The sequence below is a fragment of the Eleginops maclovinus genome, chromosome 7 (genome assembly GCF_036324505.1).
Source record: "Eleginops maclovinus isolate JMC-PN-2008 ecotype Puerto Natales chromosome 7, JC_Emac_rtc_rv5, whole genome shotgun sequence".
Taxonomy (NCBI): Eukaryota; Metazoa; Chordata; class Actinopteri; order Perciformes; family Eleginopidae; genus Eleginops; species Eleginops maclovinus.
In genome coordinates, this window is record NC_086355.1 from 12,302,040 (window position 1) to 12,315,089 (window position 13,050).

Consider the following 13,050-nt stretch of genomic DNA (forward strand, 5'->3'; position numbering starts at 1 on the left):
GTAGACAATACTATCACCCCTGACACTGCACTAACCAGGACAACACATTTATGCTGCTTAACATTCGCTCATTAAATAACAAAGCCCTTCTCATCCATGACCTCATCTTTGAAAAATCACTGGATTTTTTTATGTCTTACTGAGACATGGCAGAACCAACAAGAATTTATAATTCTCAACCAAGCCACTCCCCCAGGTTATGGCTATATCCAGAAGCCTCGCAGCCTTGGCCGTGGTGGCGGGTTGGCTGTTATTCATTGGGCTGAGATCCTGGTAAAAGACATCCCAGTGAATACTACCTCCTTTGATTGTGTTCACTTCATGTTGACTGGGTCCACACAGCTACAGGTTATCCTAATCTACCGCCCCCCCAAAGCCTCTGCCTGCTTCATATCAGAGCTCACTGAACTGCTTGCCACTGTTTGCCCGAAATCCCCGTCTACCATCCTGCTGGATGATTTTAACATTCATGTGGATTCCAGCAGCTGCTCCCTTGCTACTGATTTCCTTTCACTGCTGGACTGCTTTAATTTTACACAACATGTACAGGGCCCCAAACATGACAAAGGGCACACTCTGGACCTGGTGTGCTGTGCTGGCATAACCCCCTCCCACCTGCAGTGCACTGACCTGGCTGTCTCTGACCACCTTGCCATTCTATTCTTGGTCCCTGTGCCTCTCCCTAAGCAGTGCACCAAACGGCCCATCACGTTCAGGATCATCAAACGGGTGTGTACGTCAACACTTTGTGGTACTCTAGCGACCCACCTTGCCACCTGCCACCCCTACAAAACAATTGATGGCATGGTGGAATACTACAACCGTGCCCTCTCTCTCAGCCTGGACTTTGTAGCACATCTCACCACGCGTTACGTGTCTTTCTCTCGTTCCGCCCCCTGGTTCACCCCTGAGCTCCGCAGGATGAAGACCACAGGATGTAGGCTCGAGAGACGATACAGAAGATCAGGCCTCACTATCCATCGTGAAGCATTTAAAGAACACGTCACAAGCTACAAAGAAGCCCTTGCTCAGGCAAAAATAAGGTACTACTCCACACTCATCAATAAACAAAAACACCCCAAATTGCTCTTCTCCACCATCAACCGTCTTCTTCACCCTCCTGATGCAGCTAAACCCTCAGATGCAGCTGACATCTGCTCCAGGTTCCTGGATTTCTTCAAGCAGAAAGTGGACAACATTCACCGGCAGCTCCAGTCTCCTGGGCTCTCCCTGTGCCCCTCACTGCCCCAACAGGATTCTCACCACTCTGCTGCCCGCTTACCTCAGTGCTGCCTAGCCGCCTTCTCTCCACTGGATGCCGACCAAGTAAAAAAACTGGTCACCTCAGCCAAGTCTTCAACCAGCAGTCTTGACCCAATGCCCACCACCCTGGTAAAGGCTGTCTTCCCATCCTCTGCCATCCAGTGGAAAACATCATAAATGCTTCTCTTGCCTCTGGTGTGGTACCATCAAGCTTTAAAATGGCAGCAGTCATCCCCACTCTCAAAAAGCCAGGCTCTGACCCAGACGACCCCAACAACTACCGTCCAATCTCCAACCTCCCTTTCCTCAGCAAAATCTTGGAAAGAGCAGTGGCTGCACAGCTTCAACATCACCTGTCCCACCATGAGCTCTTCTAACCCCTCCAATCTGGTTTTAGAACCCACCATAGCACTGAGACTGCCCACATCAAAATCACTAATGACCTTCTGCTTGCTGCCGACAATGGCCTCATCTCCATCCTCATCCTCCTTGACCTTTCTGCAGCTTTTGATACAGTCTCCCATACCATCCTTCTCCACCACCTCTCTGAGCTCATCGGGCTCAGTGGTTCAGCACTGTCCTGGTTCCGGTCCTACCTCACAGACCGGAAACAATTCATCACCCTAAATGGCTCCAACTCTCATACATCACCCGTCAACCATGGCGTGCCCCAGGGCTCTGTGCCAGGTCCTCTGCTGTTCACTATTTACATGCTACCCCTAGGTCATATCATCCGTAAACATGGACTCAACTTACACTGCTACGCCGATGACACCCAACTCTATATCAGCACAAACCTCAGAAACATCTCACGACTCCGGCCTTCACTCAAGCATCCAGTCACAGAGACACTCGTCCATGCTTTCATCACCTCCCGTCTGGACTACTGCAACGGTGTCCTGTCTGGACTGCCCACCAAGGCCCTTAGCAGACTCCAGTACGTCCAGAACTCAGCTGCCAGGGTTCTAACCCACACAAAGCCCTGGCAGCATATCACTCCAATCATCCAACAGCTCCACTGGTTGCCAGTCAAGTCACGCATCACCTACAAGATCCTCCTGCTCACCTACAAATCTCTCCATGGACTCTCACCACAATACCTCACAGATCTCCCCTCCACCCTTACACTCAGTCACGTTCCCTGCGGTCCTCTGACAAGGACCTGCTGCCCACTCCCCGCACCAGATTGCGAACCTTTCGGGACAGGGCCTTCTCTGCCAATGTTCCCACACTCTGGAACAGTCTACCACTCCACATCCGCTCTGCCCAATCACTGCCCATGTTCAAAAAGCACCTCAAAACCTTTCTCTGCACTGCAAGTCCTTTGATCCCTAACCCCCACTCCCCTTTTCTCCTTCCTATTTGTAAAGTGACCTTGGGTACCATGAAAGGCGCTATATAAGTGTAAGTTATTATTATTATTATTATTATTATTGGGTTACTCTTATCCGTGCACCAGAGCGGGCGCTGTAACCACCTCCAGTGCCACAACCAGTGCCGTTTTGGACAAAAATTAGGCTACACATTTATTAATGGTATTATACTATCTATAGAAATAGGATGTTAATTAACTCATGGTTATGCGGATAACACAAATGTACCCATTTCTAAAAATCACAAAATGTTTTAATTTAAGATTGTAATCAATGTTTTTGGGCAAATAGCCTTACAAAATCATGTTTATGTCTGTGGAAAAACAGATTGCTCTGCTGCTTGCAACATACAAAGGGAAGAGTTTTATTAAAGGTTCCAATAAAATGTAATGAAAAATGTACCTACTCGTAAAATCTGACTAAACATTTCTTAAAATGTAGTATTTTCTTTTGGTGATGTCATAAAGTTTATGACATAAACTATGACAGATTTATTTTTTAAAACTTAAATCACAAGAACATACTGTACTGCCTTTATATCACATTGTATATACATAACATTGCCGAAACAAGTTTTTCTGTTGTTCGTCATAACAGGAATGAGAAATGCCATGAAAACTACACCACAGATTTCATCCATAAGCTGTATACATCAGAGGGGAAGGGCATCTTCGACTGCAGGGTCAATATTTTGGGACACCTTCAGCAGGTACAAGAGGCATTGACTCACAGCTTGGAAACTTTCAAATGGCTTTTATTACAGTGACAATATAACAAATTACTCATATCTTGTGAAGAGTCTTGCATTATATTTATCCCTCCCTTGTGTTGGTAATCCAGGGTGGAGCACCTTCTCCGTTCGATAGAAACTTTGGCACCAAGTTGGGTGTGAGGGCAATTGAGTGGATTTCAGGGAAATTAACTCAAAACTTCAGACAAGGTAATGTCACTTTATAAACTCAGTTACAGTCAAAACAACAGCAATTTAATCATTCAAATGTTTTTTTCCCCACCAGGACGCGTCTTCGCTAATTCCCCAGAAACAGCATGCGTGCTCGGCCTCAACAGGAAGGTGATCTCATTCAAGCCCGTCACTGAACTCAAGGATGTGACTGATTTTGAGTAAGCAATCTCAAAACATGTCGAAAACAGAAGAGTTCATTATAATTTAGATTTAATAATAATATTCTATTTGTGTTTTTCAGGCACCGGATGCCCAAGGTCCAGTGGTGGTTTAATCTGCGGCAGATGCTAAAAATGTTGGCCAAGTACCAAACCAGCTTCTGTGAATATGTCCCAGGAGAGATTGAACATGTGACCCGGCGCTCTATCAGCATTGACTCCGGGTTCTAGGCTCTCTGAAACTACAGTAAACTCTCTGCACTTTTTAATCCTTATCTGTCCGACCTTTCATTTGCAGACTTCTTAAAAAACATTTTCCTATTTCACTGCTGTCCATGTTAAGGCTGAAATCTTGTAAAGCCAGCATTGATTGTCAGCCTTGTCGGTGTCACAGTTGTAGCTACAGTAAATGAAATGTAAAGATGGACTTCAGGTATTCATTTATTGCACATTGTGCTCCTCTTTGTGTAGTCAAATCACTGCCAAACACAATCAAGTGTGCCATACAGTAAGCTTAAATGAATTCACTACTAAATATAATATATAAAGTAGAATGTATGTTGAGTTTAAGTAATAATCTGATCATGAACCTTGGGTAAAATATGTACATCATGTTCATGTTATCAAGCTTAAAATGAGACCTTCTATAATTTGAATGTACATTTCTGCCCCGATTGTGACAAAAAATAAATGTGTAGATTCTGCCTTTTAAAATATGTATAATTAAATGCATACATTTGTCAAGACTACCCTATTCACACTTAGTGCTCAGTGTAAACTAAAAGATATTCCCAAGCAACTTTCCCAGATAATTATTTACATATTAATACATACATAATAATGTACACTGTACTTAAAATTGTCATTTGTTTTCTTTTTCCACTAGTATAACAGACAACATGTTTTTGCCTGTAGTGTCTCCCTAATCAGGAAGTGACTTATGGGAACAGAGAGGTGATCATTTCATTTACCGTCATGACTGAAGTTTAATACTGCAGTTTATTTCATCATGTAACAAACTTCACAACTACTTTACTTACAACAGCGAAAACTGAAAAGGAATATGAACATATGTTGAGTATAATTTTGATACTATTGCTTTCTTCTATTAAAGGTCTATCAACAGTTAATACTGTTACAACATGTTCTTTGTTGTGTGAATAGTTATTGAAATATGGTTTTAAGTTACATAAAAAAAAAATACATACCATTTAACGTGGTGATGTTAAACCATTAACCCTTACCTAGGCTTAATAACAAACTATATCAGAACATTACAGAACAAAACAGGTAACAAACTGGTCTTAGAAACATAATTTTCAGCATTTAAATTGTTTTCTATATATCTCAAAAGTGGAATGAAAATGGAAAGTCATCCCTGGTTGTATCTTTGTCCGTTGTCTGAGGGCTGGTGGAGCTAAAATCAAAATGGAAGTCTTCACTTTGCTCTGGTTGGCCGAACAGAAACTCGGGACCTGCAAAATGTTACACATATCTGTAGTTCAAAGCAGGTAATACACATCTCTAAATGAAAGACATTTGATTTTAAACTTACAAGATGCAGACTGTGTTTCTGTGGTTTTCTGAAAGAAGATAAAAAATAATTTGATATTTTTGTTTGAGTAATATTGTATAGAATATAGTTGGATTAAAGTAAAAATGCAGTACCTTTTCATTAAAAAAAGGGCTGGTGAAAGCGAAAGATGATTCCTGTAGAGAAAATAGGATGTAATACAAAACTAAGACAATTTATTTCTGTTAAATTACTCCTTCCTTTTGCCCACTGCTCACCTCATCAACTGACGATCCGACATCAAATCCAAACCCAGAGAAGCCTGGGGTGCTGGGATCAGAGTGCAGAGAGAACAGGAAAGCTGGAGATTTGGTGTCAGCGGAGAGTGGTTGTGGGGAGGCGGCAGGGCTAAAGCTGAAGTGAACAAATTACACATAGTTTTCAGTGGCAGTCTTGCTAATAATTAAAAGTATTGGACAATTCAAAAAGGCTTACTTAAATGGAAATGCTGGGCTGGAAGACCCAGCTGTCATTTCTGCCACGGAGGACTGAGGATGCATCTCTTTAGATGTCTGATGAAAAGTAACAAGCTCCTCATTGTCGCTTGGTGGCTGCTCTTCATCTAAAGCTACGTCTTTCCCCACACCAGCCTCCACTCCTTCCCCCACATCTGACACAGTGGGTTGCTGTTCATATGCAGAAAAACATCTCTTTAACGCTTAATATGTATAACTGTTCACAGTATGTGTGATTATCCTTGGTAGATTGATTGATAGAGATTGACTCTTGGATTCTTGATTGGGTTTGGGTCTGAGAGATGCTCTGAGAGACAGAACAAAATCTCACAGTTTAGTATTTGAACTCCATAAAGGTGGTAAGCATGTTGGGACGGATTACAAGAAATACTGTACATCTATAAATAATACTTAAGTTCCTAGTACGAGTAAAGCTTCAAAAACACACAAGACCTGATCCTCTTGTCCAGTTCTGTGCTCCTCAGTGTGCATCTCACGTGGCGATATTTGTTCTGAAGAATAAGAAATTTGCTGATTGGGATGATTAAACATAAACATGCAGATGTGGCTTTTATGTGTAAAGTGTTACTAATAACTGATATGCATAGTAAGGTTTAATCTACTTACCATCCAATGGATGAGATGACCACAGCTCATCGTTTTCTTTCTCTGGGGAAGGGCTGCAGGTCATAGAATACTGGACCTCATTTTCCTCAGAAATGTCTGCATTTGCCTCTACAGATGTTTTATGACCATTCTGCAATCAATTAATGAAACACTATTTACCTAGCACATTCGGAAACAAATCAAATGCACTTAAAAGGTGCTTTACAAGCAATTGACCAAACTAATAATATATCTAAAAGTGGCATAATGTGTGCTCTACTTGTCGTAGGAAGCTTCTTGATCAGATGCAGGATGTTTCCAGGTTTATTTTAGGGACTATAAGACCTGCTTGAACTTTTACATTTGATAAATTGTTGGTATTTTGTCAGCTGTAGGATTCCATAAGTACTGTTGTTTGATATGTAACTAAGTACCTTTGTCTGGTTGAGATGAAGAGAGGAGATGTCAAAGGAAGAACTATCATCCTCTGCCTGAGGCTCTAATTGTTTCTCTGCTTCTGCTATGGGATGCTGGTCAGAAACACTAGAAGGAAAAATTAACTGAATATGAGAAATACTGAACTTTGCTTTGGCTTTGTGTCATTGTGATATTTATAAGAATCACTGAAAGATACCTGTCTGGTAATTTCTCAGGGGAAGAAGAATCGACTTCTGGACCTGGTTAGGCAGACATTAAATTAACTGTATCAGGAGCTGTAAATATTCCAGAGCAAGTTATGCTATTAAAAGTGCATTACCAGTGAAATGGTCCAGCTCCTTCTGGTTCGTTGTTATTTGATCATCCCAAGCCATGATCCTAGACTCAATCTCCTCTTTTTCAGCCCGCAGCCCAAGGAGTTTTTGAGCAAGAGGATGTTGGTAGTAATATTCTTTGTGTGACTGGAATACCTTCCTGTAACTTGCAATTCTCTCTTCGTAGACTTCTCTTTTGGGGGGAACAAATAAAGAACAATTCAGCTTGGTTTATCATGGCCCCTCAAAATCAATTAAATGCAAACACCATAGCTAACTGAACCCACATGTCATGGTTGTAGCTGTCTTTTCTGTTCTCCAGTTCTGCTTTCAGTGACTGCTCATACTGAAGAAGCAGGCTGTTAGTTGCCTTCATGCTAAAGTTACATGGATAACAAGCAGAATAAATATATTAATATCCATACTTCCCTGCACTGCTAATAATAAGTTGTACATTTGGTTAAGTATCAACTTGGTCCATAATAGCTTGGCTCGTGCATTACCTAGTCAACCTCATACCTTTTAGCATTAGCCTTATTATGTATCATAGTGCTCTGCTTCACCCTGATTTCCTCCTCAAGTTTCTGGATTTCTCTGTGGATTGTTTGAATGCAAGACCTCCTCTCAGCAGTGTCAGCTCTACAAACTGTTCACAAAAATGTGACACTTCAGAGAAACTATTTAAAAACATAAACTTTATGGTAAACTAACTATTTATGTGTCAGTCATTCATAAAATGTCTATTTGATATAACTACGTTAGATGGGTAAGAACTTGAAGTATGTAACCTTACCTTTAATTTGTTGGTTGATATCATTCTTGTTTTGGGAAAGCTCCCGAGTTTGAAGAGCTATAACACAAACAATTGTTATCCTTTTCACTATTATTATTATTATCAATAAGTGTAATTATATCTTCGGTTGTATTTGCTGTTAGCACCAAAACTGGCTATCGAGTGAGATACTTTAGCCAAGCTGCTAGAATTAGCTCAATGTATACTTGCAAGCCATGCTAACATCAATTGAAAATAAAACCACATCTTTTGACATACAATTAAGGCTAATATTTGAACTCACCAAACTGAAAGAGTAGGCTGTCAATATTATTAAGTGAATATTGGTCGTTCATTTTTACACCACGCTAATGTTAGCGGTTAGCAACGTTAGCTCAGACGGGCTGCTGCTGTCAACGGCTCAGATGTGAGGAGACTTTAGTTGCACTCAAACGACTCTTGTGAAACCCTTCTAAGTAAACTAAAACGTTTTAAATGTTTTGGTCATTGAGGGAAAGACAATGCATTCATTATGTTACCTATTATATTTAGGAGTCAGGTTCATATGTCCTTACATAAATTGACATCAGTTTGGGAAGCAAGATTTAAAATAAAATATAGTACGTACTACTAAGTAGAGTAAGGTACCAAATAAGGCTTGCTAGCCGTAGTTAGCTTTGTGCATGTAGGCTAGCAAACGTTTTCTGGCCATAGAGCCCATGGCCTTAAAGCACATTCAATTAACAATATATTGTAGTTTGCTTTAAGTGAACGCTCTTGACCACCGTAGCGACACTGCTATACATTTCTTAATATATTTAATATTTTGTATCCAACATTTGTATGAAGCCAAGCCTATGGCCTAGCAAATGTTGTGTTGCATTATAAAGTATGCATAGGCTAACGTTTTTAAACTGACGCAATAAATGTTCATAGTGTGTACAATCTAGGTTATTATATACTATTATATAAGATTATTTAAATGTATTCCCCACGTTTTTAAGGCATACGGTGCTTAAAATAGTGCTTCCAGTGTACTTCCCTCCATCCTTTTCCACTGTTCACTATGTCAATCAGGAGGATCACGAACCAGGATTGGTGTGACAGCGGGCTGGAAGCTGGAGGGGCGGGTTTAGTGCTATTCTGGAAATCATTTTGCGTAGCGCATCTGTATGATTTGTATCGGCAAAAACACAGCCTTGTGATGAGTGGGGTCTTCCAGAACCATTCCAGTGATTTATCCACACACGGTTCATTTTTTTTACCCGGCTGTTGTCTAACATTTTAAAGGTAAGATTACATTTGAATTGCACTTCTTTTTAGATTACATGCTGTTCGCCGGCTGGCGTCTGCAGACAAAAGAGAGGACATGGGTGGGATTTAAATGGGAGGGGATCAGCTGTGTGAAGAATGGTTTGCAGTGTCGATTTAACCCAAAAGGAGATAGGGCTTGAAATCAAGCCGTATTTTCGAAAACAGTCCAATCCGTCAATTAATTGTGTACATTTTCATTTTGTCTGTAAAGGAAGCAGGATGATGTAAATAGATCAACCTTGCGGCACATTTACTGAGAGTAGGCTATCATTGTGCTGTCATGCAAAAGAGGGACAACCCCCCTATTTGAAGAATTCATTCACGTTTGTTATCAGTATTTCGTTGGTCCTGTTCTAGATGTATAATGCTATATCAAAGATAATGTGAGATTTTGTATATCTGGTATAACGCCTCTGCAAAATATAGGCCAGACTCACTCTACATAGAGTGCATTATTGTGATAAAAAACATGGCTGTTCTTTAATGCCTCTCTCTCTCTCTCTCCCCCCTAGATTTAACTTTTGAACATAATGGGTGGACGTAATCTTTGCTGCTAAGATCTGCACTATTAGTCTCCATATATAGCTCATTAGAAAGTAGCCCAAGAGTCAAAGAGTTTACAGGATCAGGTGAGAGCATGACTCAGGTAGAGGAGTCCCACACTGAGGGAGAGGGCAGCCCCCAGTTGATCTCCTTAAGATCAGAGATGTCAGGGAACCATGTGGTCGATGGAGAAGTGGGTGCCCCCATAAGGAGGAAGAGGAAGAAGAAGAAAGACCCGCGTCCAGAGTCCATTATTATTTACCGCTCTGAAATGGAGAGGGGGTCTGGAGAGGACCAAGGCAGTGAGGAGGGAGCAGAGAGGAGCACGGAGGAGGGAGCAAAATTCCTCTGCACACCTACAGGAGAAGGTGAGAGAGTTGTCTTTTATTATCAATAATCTACATGCATTATTATCACAGAAGGAAAGTTCAGTGATGTGTTTGACATACAGTATACTGTGCAATTAACACCATGCATATCTTGACTACATGATAAAACTAAAGAAAAGTGTATGTATTTGTTATTAGCATAGGGCCATGTTAAGGATAAAATAATAGGAACTGCTTGCATCCATGCCTCTTTGTTGTAGGCCACTCTCACTGCAACATCCATTTTTTAATTGGAATGAGCATAATCATACACTCATACACCCACACACTTGATTCAAGTATTAATTCAAACTCCTAGGGCGGAAAACTGCGGCAGGGAAAGGTTTAGCATTTTTGGAGTGGACCTATATAAATGATGGTCCCAGTTGAAGAGCAAGAATGTTAGTTTGCCAAATGTTCTTTTGTTGGCTTTTCATTTAGCTGTTTGTCATATAGGTAACTGTCTCTTGTTTCATAATCTCTTAACAGACGAAGGGTGGAGCCTTCCTCCAGACAGCCGCTACGTGACCCTGACAGGCACCATCACCCGAGGAAAGAAGAAGGGTCAGCTGGTGGACATTCACCTCACTTTGACGGAGAAGGAAATCAGGGATCTGGCTAAATCAAAGGAACGTCTCGACGCAGAGTGCGAGGGAGGGGAAGGCTATAAACGCAACTGCGGCTTAGGTGTGTGTCAGGGACCCCATGTCGTCCTGTGGAGCCTCTCCTGCGCCCCCGTGATTTTCCTCCTCTCCTTCATCACTTCCTTCTACTACGGCACTCTTACATGGTACAATGTCTTCCTGGTGTACAATGAGGAGCGGACGTTCTGGCACAAGATTACAATTTGTCCCTTCCTCATCATTTTTTATCCCATGCTCATCATGCCCATGGCATTGTCCCTGGCTCTGTACTCCGCCGTGGTGCAGGTGTCCTGGGCCTTCAGTGAGTGGTGGCAGGACGTGAGAGACCTGGAGAAAGGCTTCTGTGGCTGGGCCTGTGGGAAGCTGGGACTGGAGGACTGTTCCCCATACAGCATAGTAGAGCTTCTTGACTCTGATACTGTTTGTGGCACTCTGCATAGCAAAGCCCCCAGTGAACTCGCCCAGACATCATCTGTGTGAAGTGGTGGTATGCTGAGATGCAAGGCACATTTGAAGTAGGCCTCAATCCAAGTTATACGTCAAACTTGTGCCAGAAAATTAGAGTCGCTACAGGGAAGTACTTAAAAACGTTTCTGTAAATTATCTGTCAAACACTGCCTGAACTGTTTTGAAATACAGATCTATTATGCATCATGGGATCCAGGCCGTTATAAATGATTCCTCTAAGCATGCGAGTGGTAATTTTTGTTGATTTTAGGTTGTTATTAAGTTGTTATTGCTATCCTTCAACAACTGAATCCTTCTTATAACTTTTTGATGTGTTAAGGCCTCAGTGCCTCCTGTAGTGAAGTTTAAATAAACTCACTTTGGACACTGCCACATGTGTTGTTGGAGGCCTAAAAGTCTCACCAAGTTCCACTTCATCTGTAAATATCTGTAACTAAATGCATGTGCTCACAGAGCTGTGCACTGACATAGAAAACTGGATGCATTTCAAATGCTTGTATGTCACGTCATCACCCCATTAGTATTTCCTTTAGTTACTGCAGTTTTTCCACTGTGCGCTAGTTACGTTTTTGGGGATAGTATTCGCAAAGAACTTACATTGTTTTTCTTTGTTATCTGGGGATAGCTACCAGGAAGAAGAGAGATGCATCCTATTCCTCTTCCTTTGTGCTTCTTCCTGTTTCTATTGTGCAAATAGCATTATTACAGTAGATAGGAAATCCTTGTCAAAACAGCTTTATCAATTAATAGTTACCTGTATTTTTTATGATATTGTTTGAAATGGTGCATATTGCTAAAAAGTTTTGGCGTTTCTTAAAGAAAGTAGCTGACACATGAGTATTAGTGTCCGGGCATCTAAATGTTGCTGCTTTGTGCACACATTAAGTACAGAGTACATAAACAGTTTTCTGGCAGACAGAAGAATTGGGATCAACAGCAGGTTAATCCAGCCATTTTTTGAAGCCATAGTGAGAAAAAGTTGACAAATCCTAATTTCTCTGGTGACGTCATGTGTTTTCATTGTCATTTATACGTTTAATGCATAATCAACACAGATGTGTGTGATCTTAAACAACATATGCGGTGTTCATCATTTTGTTCCACACACAAAAGTAACAAAAAAGAAGAAAGGAGTCATTTTGAGTGTTGATGTTACATTTCCAAACAGTTATATTTGAATGTTGATTTAATTTATTTTAAATATTTAAGACTAGTCACTCCTGTCTTTATTGTATCTATTTGGTTTATACTCTGACACTTTGAAGTACATGTATTGCAAATGGCTATCATGAACAGATTGTGTCGGTTTAAGTTGATCAGATAGTTTAAATATTTGTTTGTTAAATATTTATGATCAGTCCTTGTTTGGTTGAATTATTCAATTTTGTTTCAAACAAACGGTGACATTGACTAGTGGTTGTGTCTTTATTCCATGTTACATGTTGTGAAACCACAGGATGCAAAGTAAATAATTACACACATTAAATAAAGTGTTCTGTCATTGCGTCACAACTACAGTATGTGACATTTTGGGGATAGAAACACAAGACACTGCTTTATGGGTAGTTGATAATGTCTTGAAAAACAGTCGGCTTACAGTGTTTCCCTGCATTGGGACAACAGATGCAGCTCGCTCCCTGGGGTTGGGGTGTTTTGAGATCTGATTATTGGCACCCTGGTGTTACATTGGGATGCTTAGTAAATAAAATCCATACTTTCCAAAACACACATTAACCAAGAAGGCCGGTTAAGTCTGATTGTGGGGAACTAATGTTAAAACAATTTCTGTAGTCCTGA

The 13,050-nt window shown here is 41.0% G+C and overlaps 3 protein-coding genes across 5 annotated transcripts in view; 2 read left to right on the forward strand and 1 right to left on the reverse strand.

The window, feature by feature from the left end:
• pfkla (phosphofructokinase, liver a) overlaps positions 1-4,901 on the forward strand; it is a 14,211-nt gene extending 9,310 nt beyond the window's left edge. Inside the window, exons 19-22 of the mRNA XM_063887764.1 lie at positions 3,234-3,345; positions 3,477-3,576; positions 3,653-3,758; positions 3,842-4,901. Coding sequence (XP_063743834.1) covers positions 3,234-3,345; positions 3,477-3,576; positions 3,653-3,758; positions 3,842-3,989 — 466 coding nt within the window. The 3' untranslated portion in view covers positions 3,990-4,901. The remainder of the gene's footprint in view (positions 1-3,233; positions 3,346-3,476; positions 3,577-3,652; positions 3,759-3,841) is intronic.
• LOC134867304 (protein SIX6OS1) lies at positions 3,652-8,542 on the reverse strand. Of its 3 annotated transcripts, none has more exons than XM_063887767.1 (14): positions 8,456-8,538; positions 7,938-7,994; positions 7,664-7,790; positions 7,432-7,521; positions 7,150-7,337; positions 7,027-7,069; positions 6,827-6,935; positions 6,414-6,543; positions 6,240-6,298; positions 5,767-5,957; positions 5,550-5,685; positions 5,427-5,468; positions 5,314-5,341; positions 3,652-5,233 (listed from the first exon to the last, which is right to left on the reverse strand). In XM_063887767.1, exons 3-14 carry the CDS (start codon positions 7,690-7,692, stop codon positions 5,106-5,108), a joined length of 1,173 nt encoding a protein of 390 aa, XP_063743837.1. In that variant the 5' UTR covers positions 7,693-7,790; positions 7,938-7,994; positions 8,456-8,538; the 3' UTR covers positions 3,652-5,105. The 3 variants fall into 3 exon arrangements, with proteins under 3 accessions (XP_063743837.1, XP_063743836.1, XP_063743838.1); XM_063887766.1 differs by lacking the exon at positions 8,456-8,538 and adding an exon at positions 8,221-8,446; XM_063887768.1 differs by lacking the exon at positions 7,664-7,790 and having other exon boundaries at positions 8,456-8,542.
• A 463-nt stretch (positions 8,543-9,005) lies between these two features.
• On the forward strand, positions 9,006-12,708 carry tmem169b (transmembrane protein 169b). Its single transcript, XM_063887214.1, has 3 exons — positions 9,006-9,206; positions 9,743-10,141; positions 10,631-12,708. Exons 2-3 carry the CDS (start codon positions 9,868-9,870, stop codon positions 11,263-11,265), a joined length of 909 nt encoding a protein of 302 aa, XP_063743284.1. The 5' UTR covers positions 9,006-9,206; positions 9,743-9,867; the 3' UTR covers positions 11,266-12,708.
• The last annotated feature ends 342 nt before the right edge of the window (positions 12,709-13,050 follow it).

What these genes read in the sequence shown, in the direction of transcription:
- tmem169b (XM_063887214.1), top strand. Translation starts at nt 9,868, where the DNA reads ATGACTCAGGTAGAGGAGTCCCACACTGAGGGAGAGGGCAGCCCCCAG. An exon ending in CTGCACACCTACAGGAGAAG is followed by an intron (nt 10,142 to 10,630) that starts GTGAGAGAGTTG and finishes ATCTCTTAACAG; the next exon opens with ACGAAGGGTGGAGCCTTCCT.
- LOC134867304 (XM_063887766.1), bottom strand. Translation starts at nt 8,272, where the DNA reads ATGAACGACCAATATTCACTTAATAATATTGACAGCCTACTCTTTCAG. An exon ending in GTCATCTCATCCATTGGATG is followed by an intron (nt 6,299 to 6,413) that starts GTAAGTAGATTA and finishes CTTATTCTTCAG; the next exon opens with AACAAATATCGCCACGTGAG. An exon ending in AGCCCAGCATTTCCATTTAA is followed by an intron (nt 5,686 to 5,766) that starts GTAAGCCTTTTT and finishes TGTTCACTTCAG; the next exon opens with CTTTAGCCCTGCCGCCTCCC.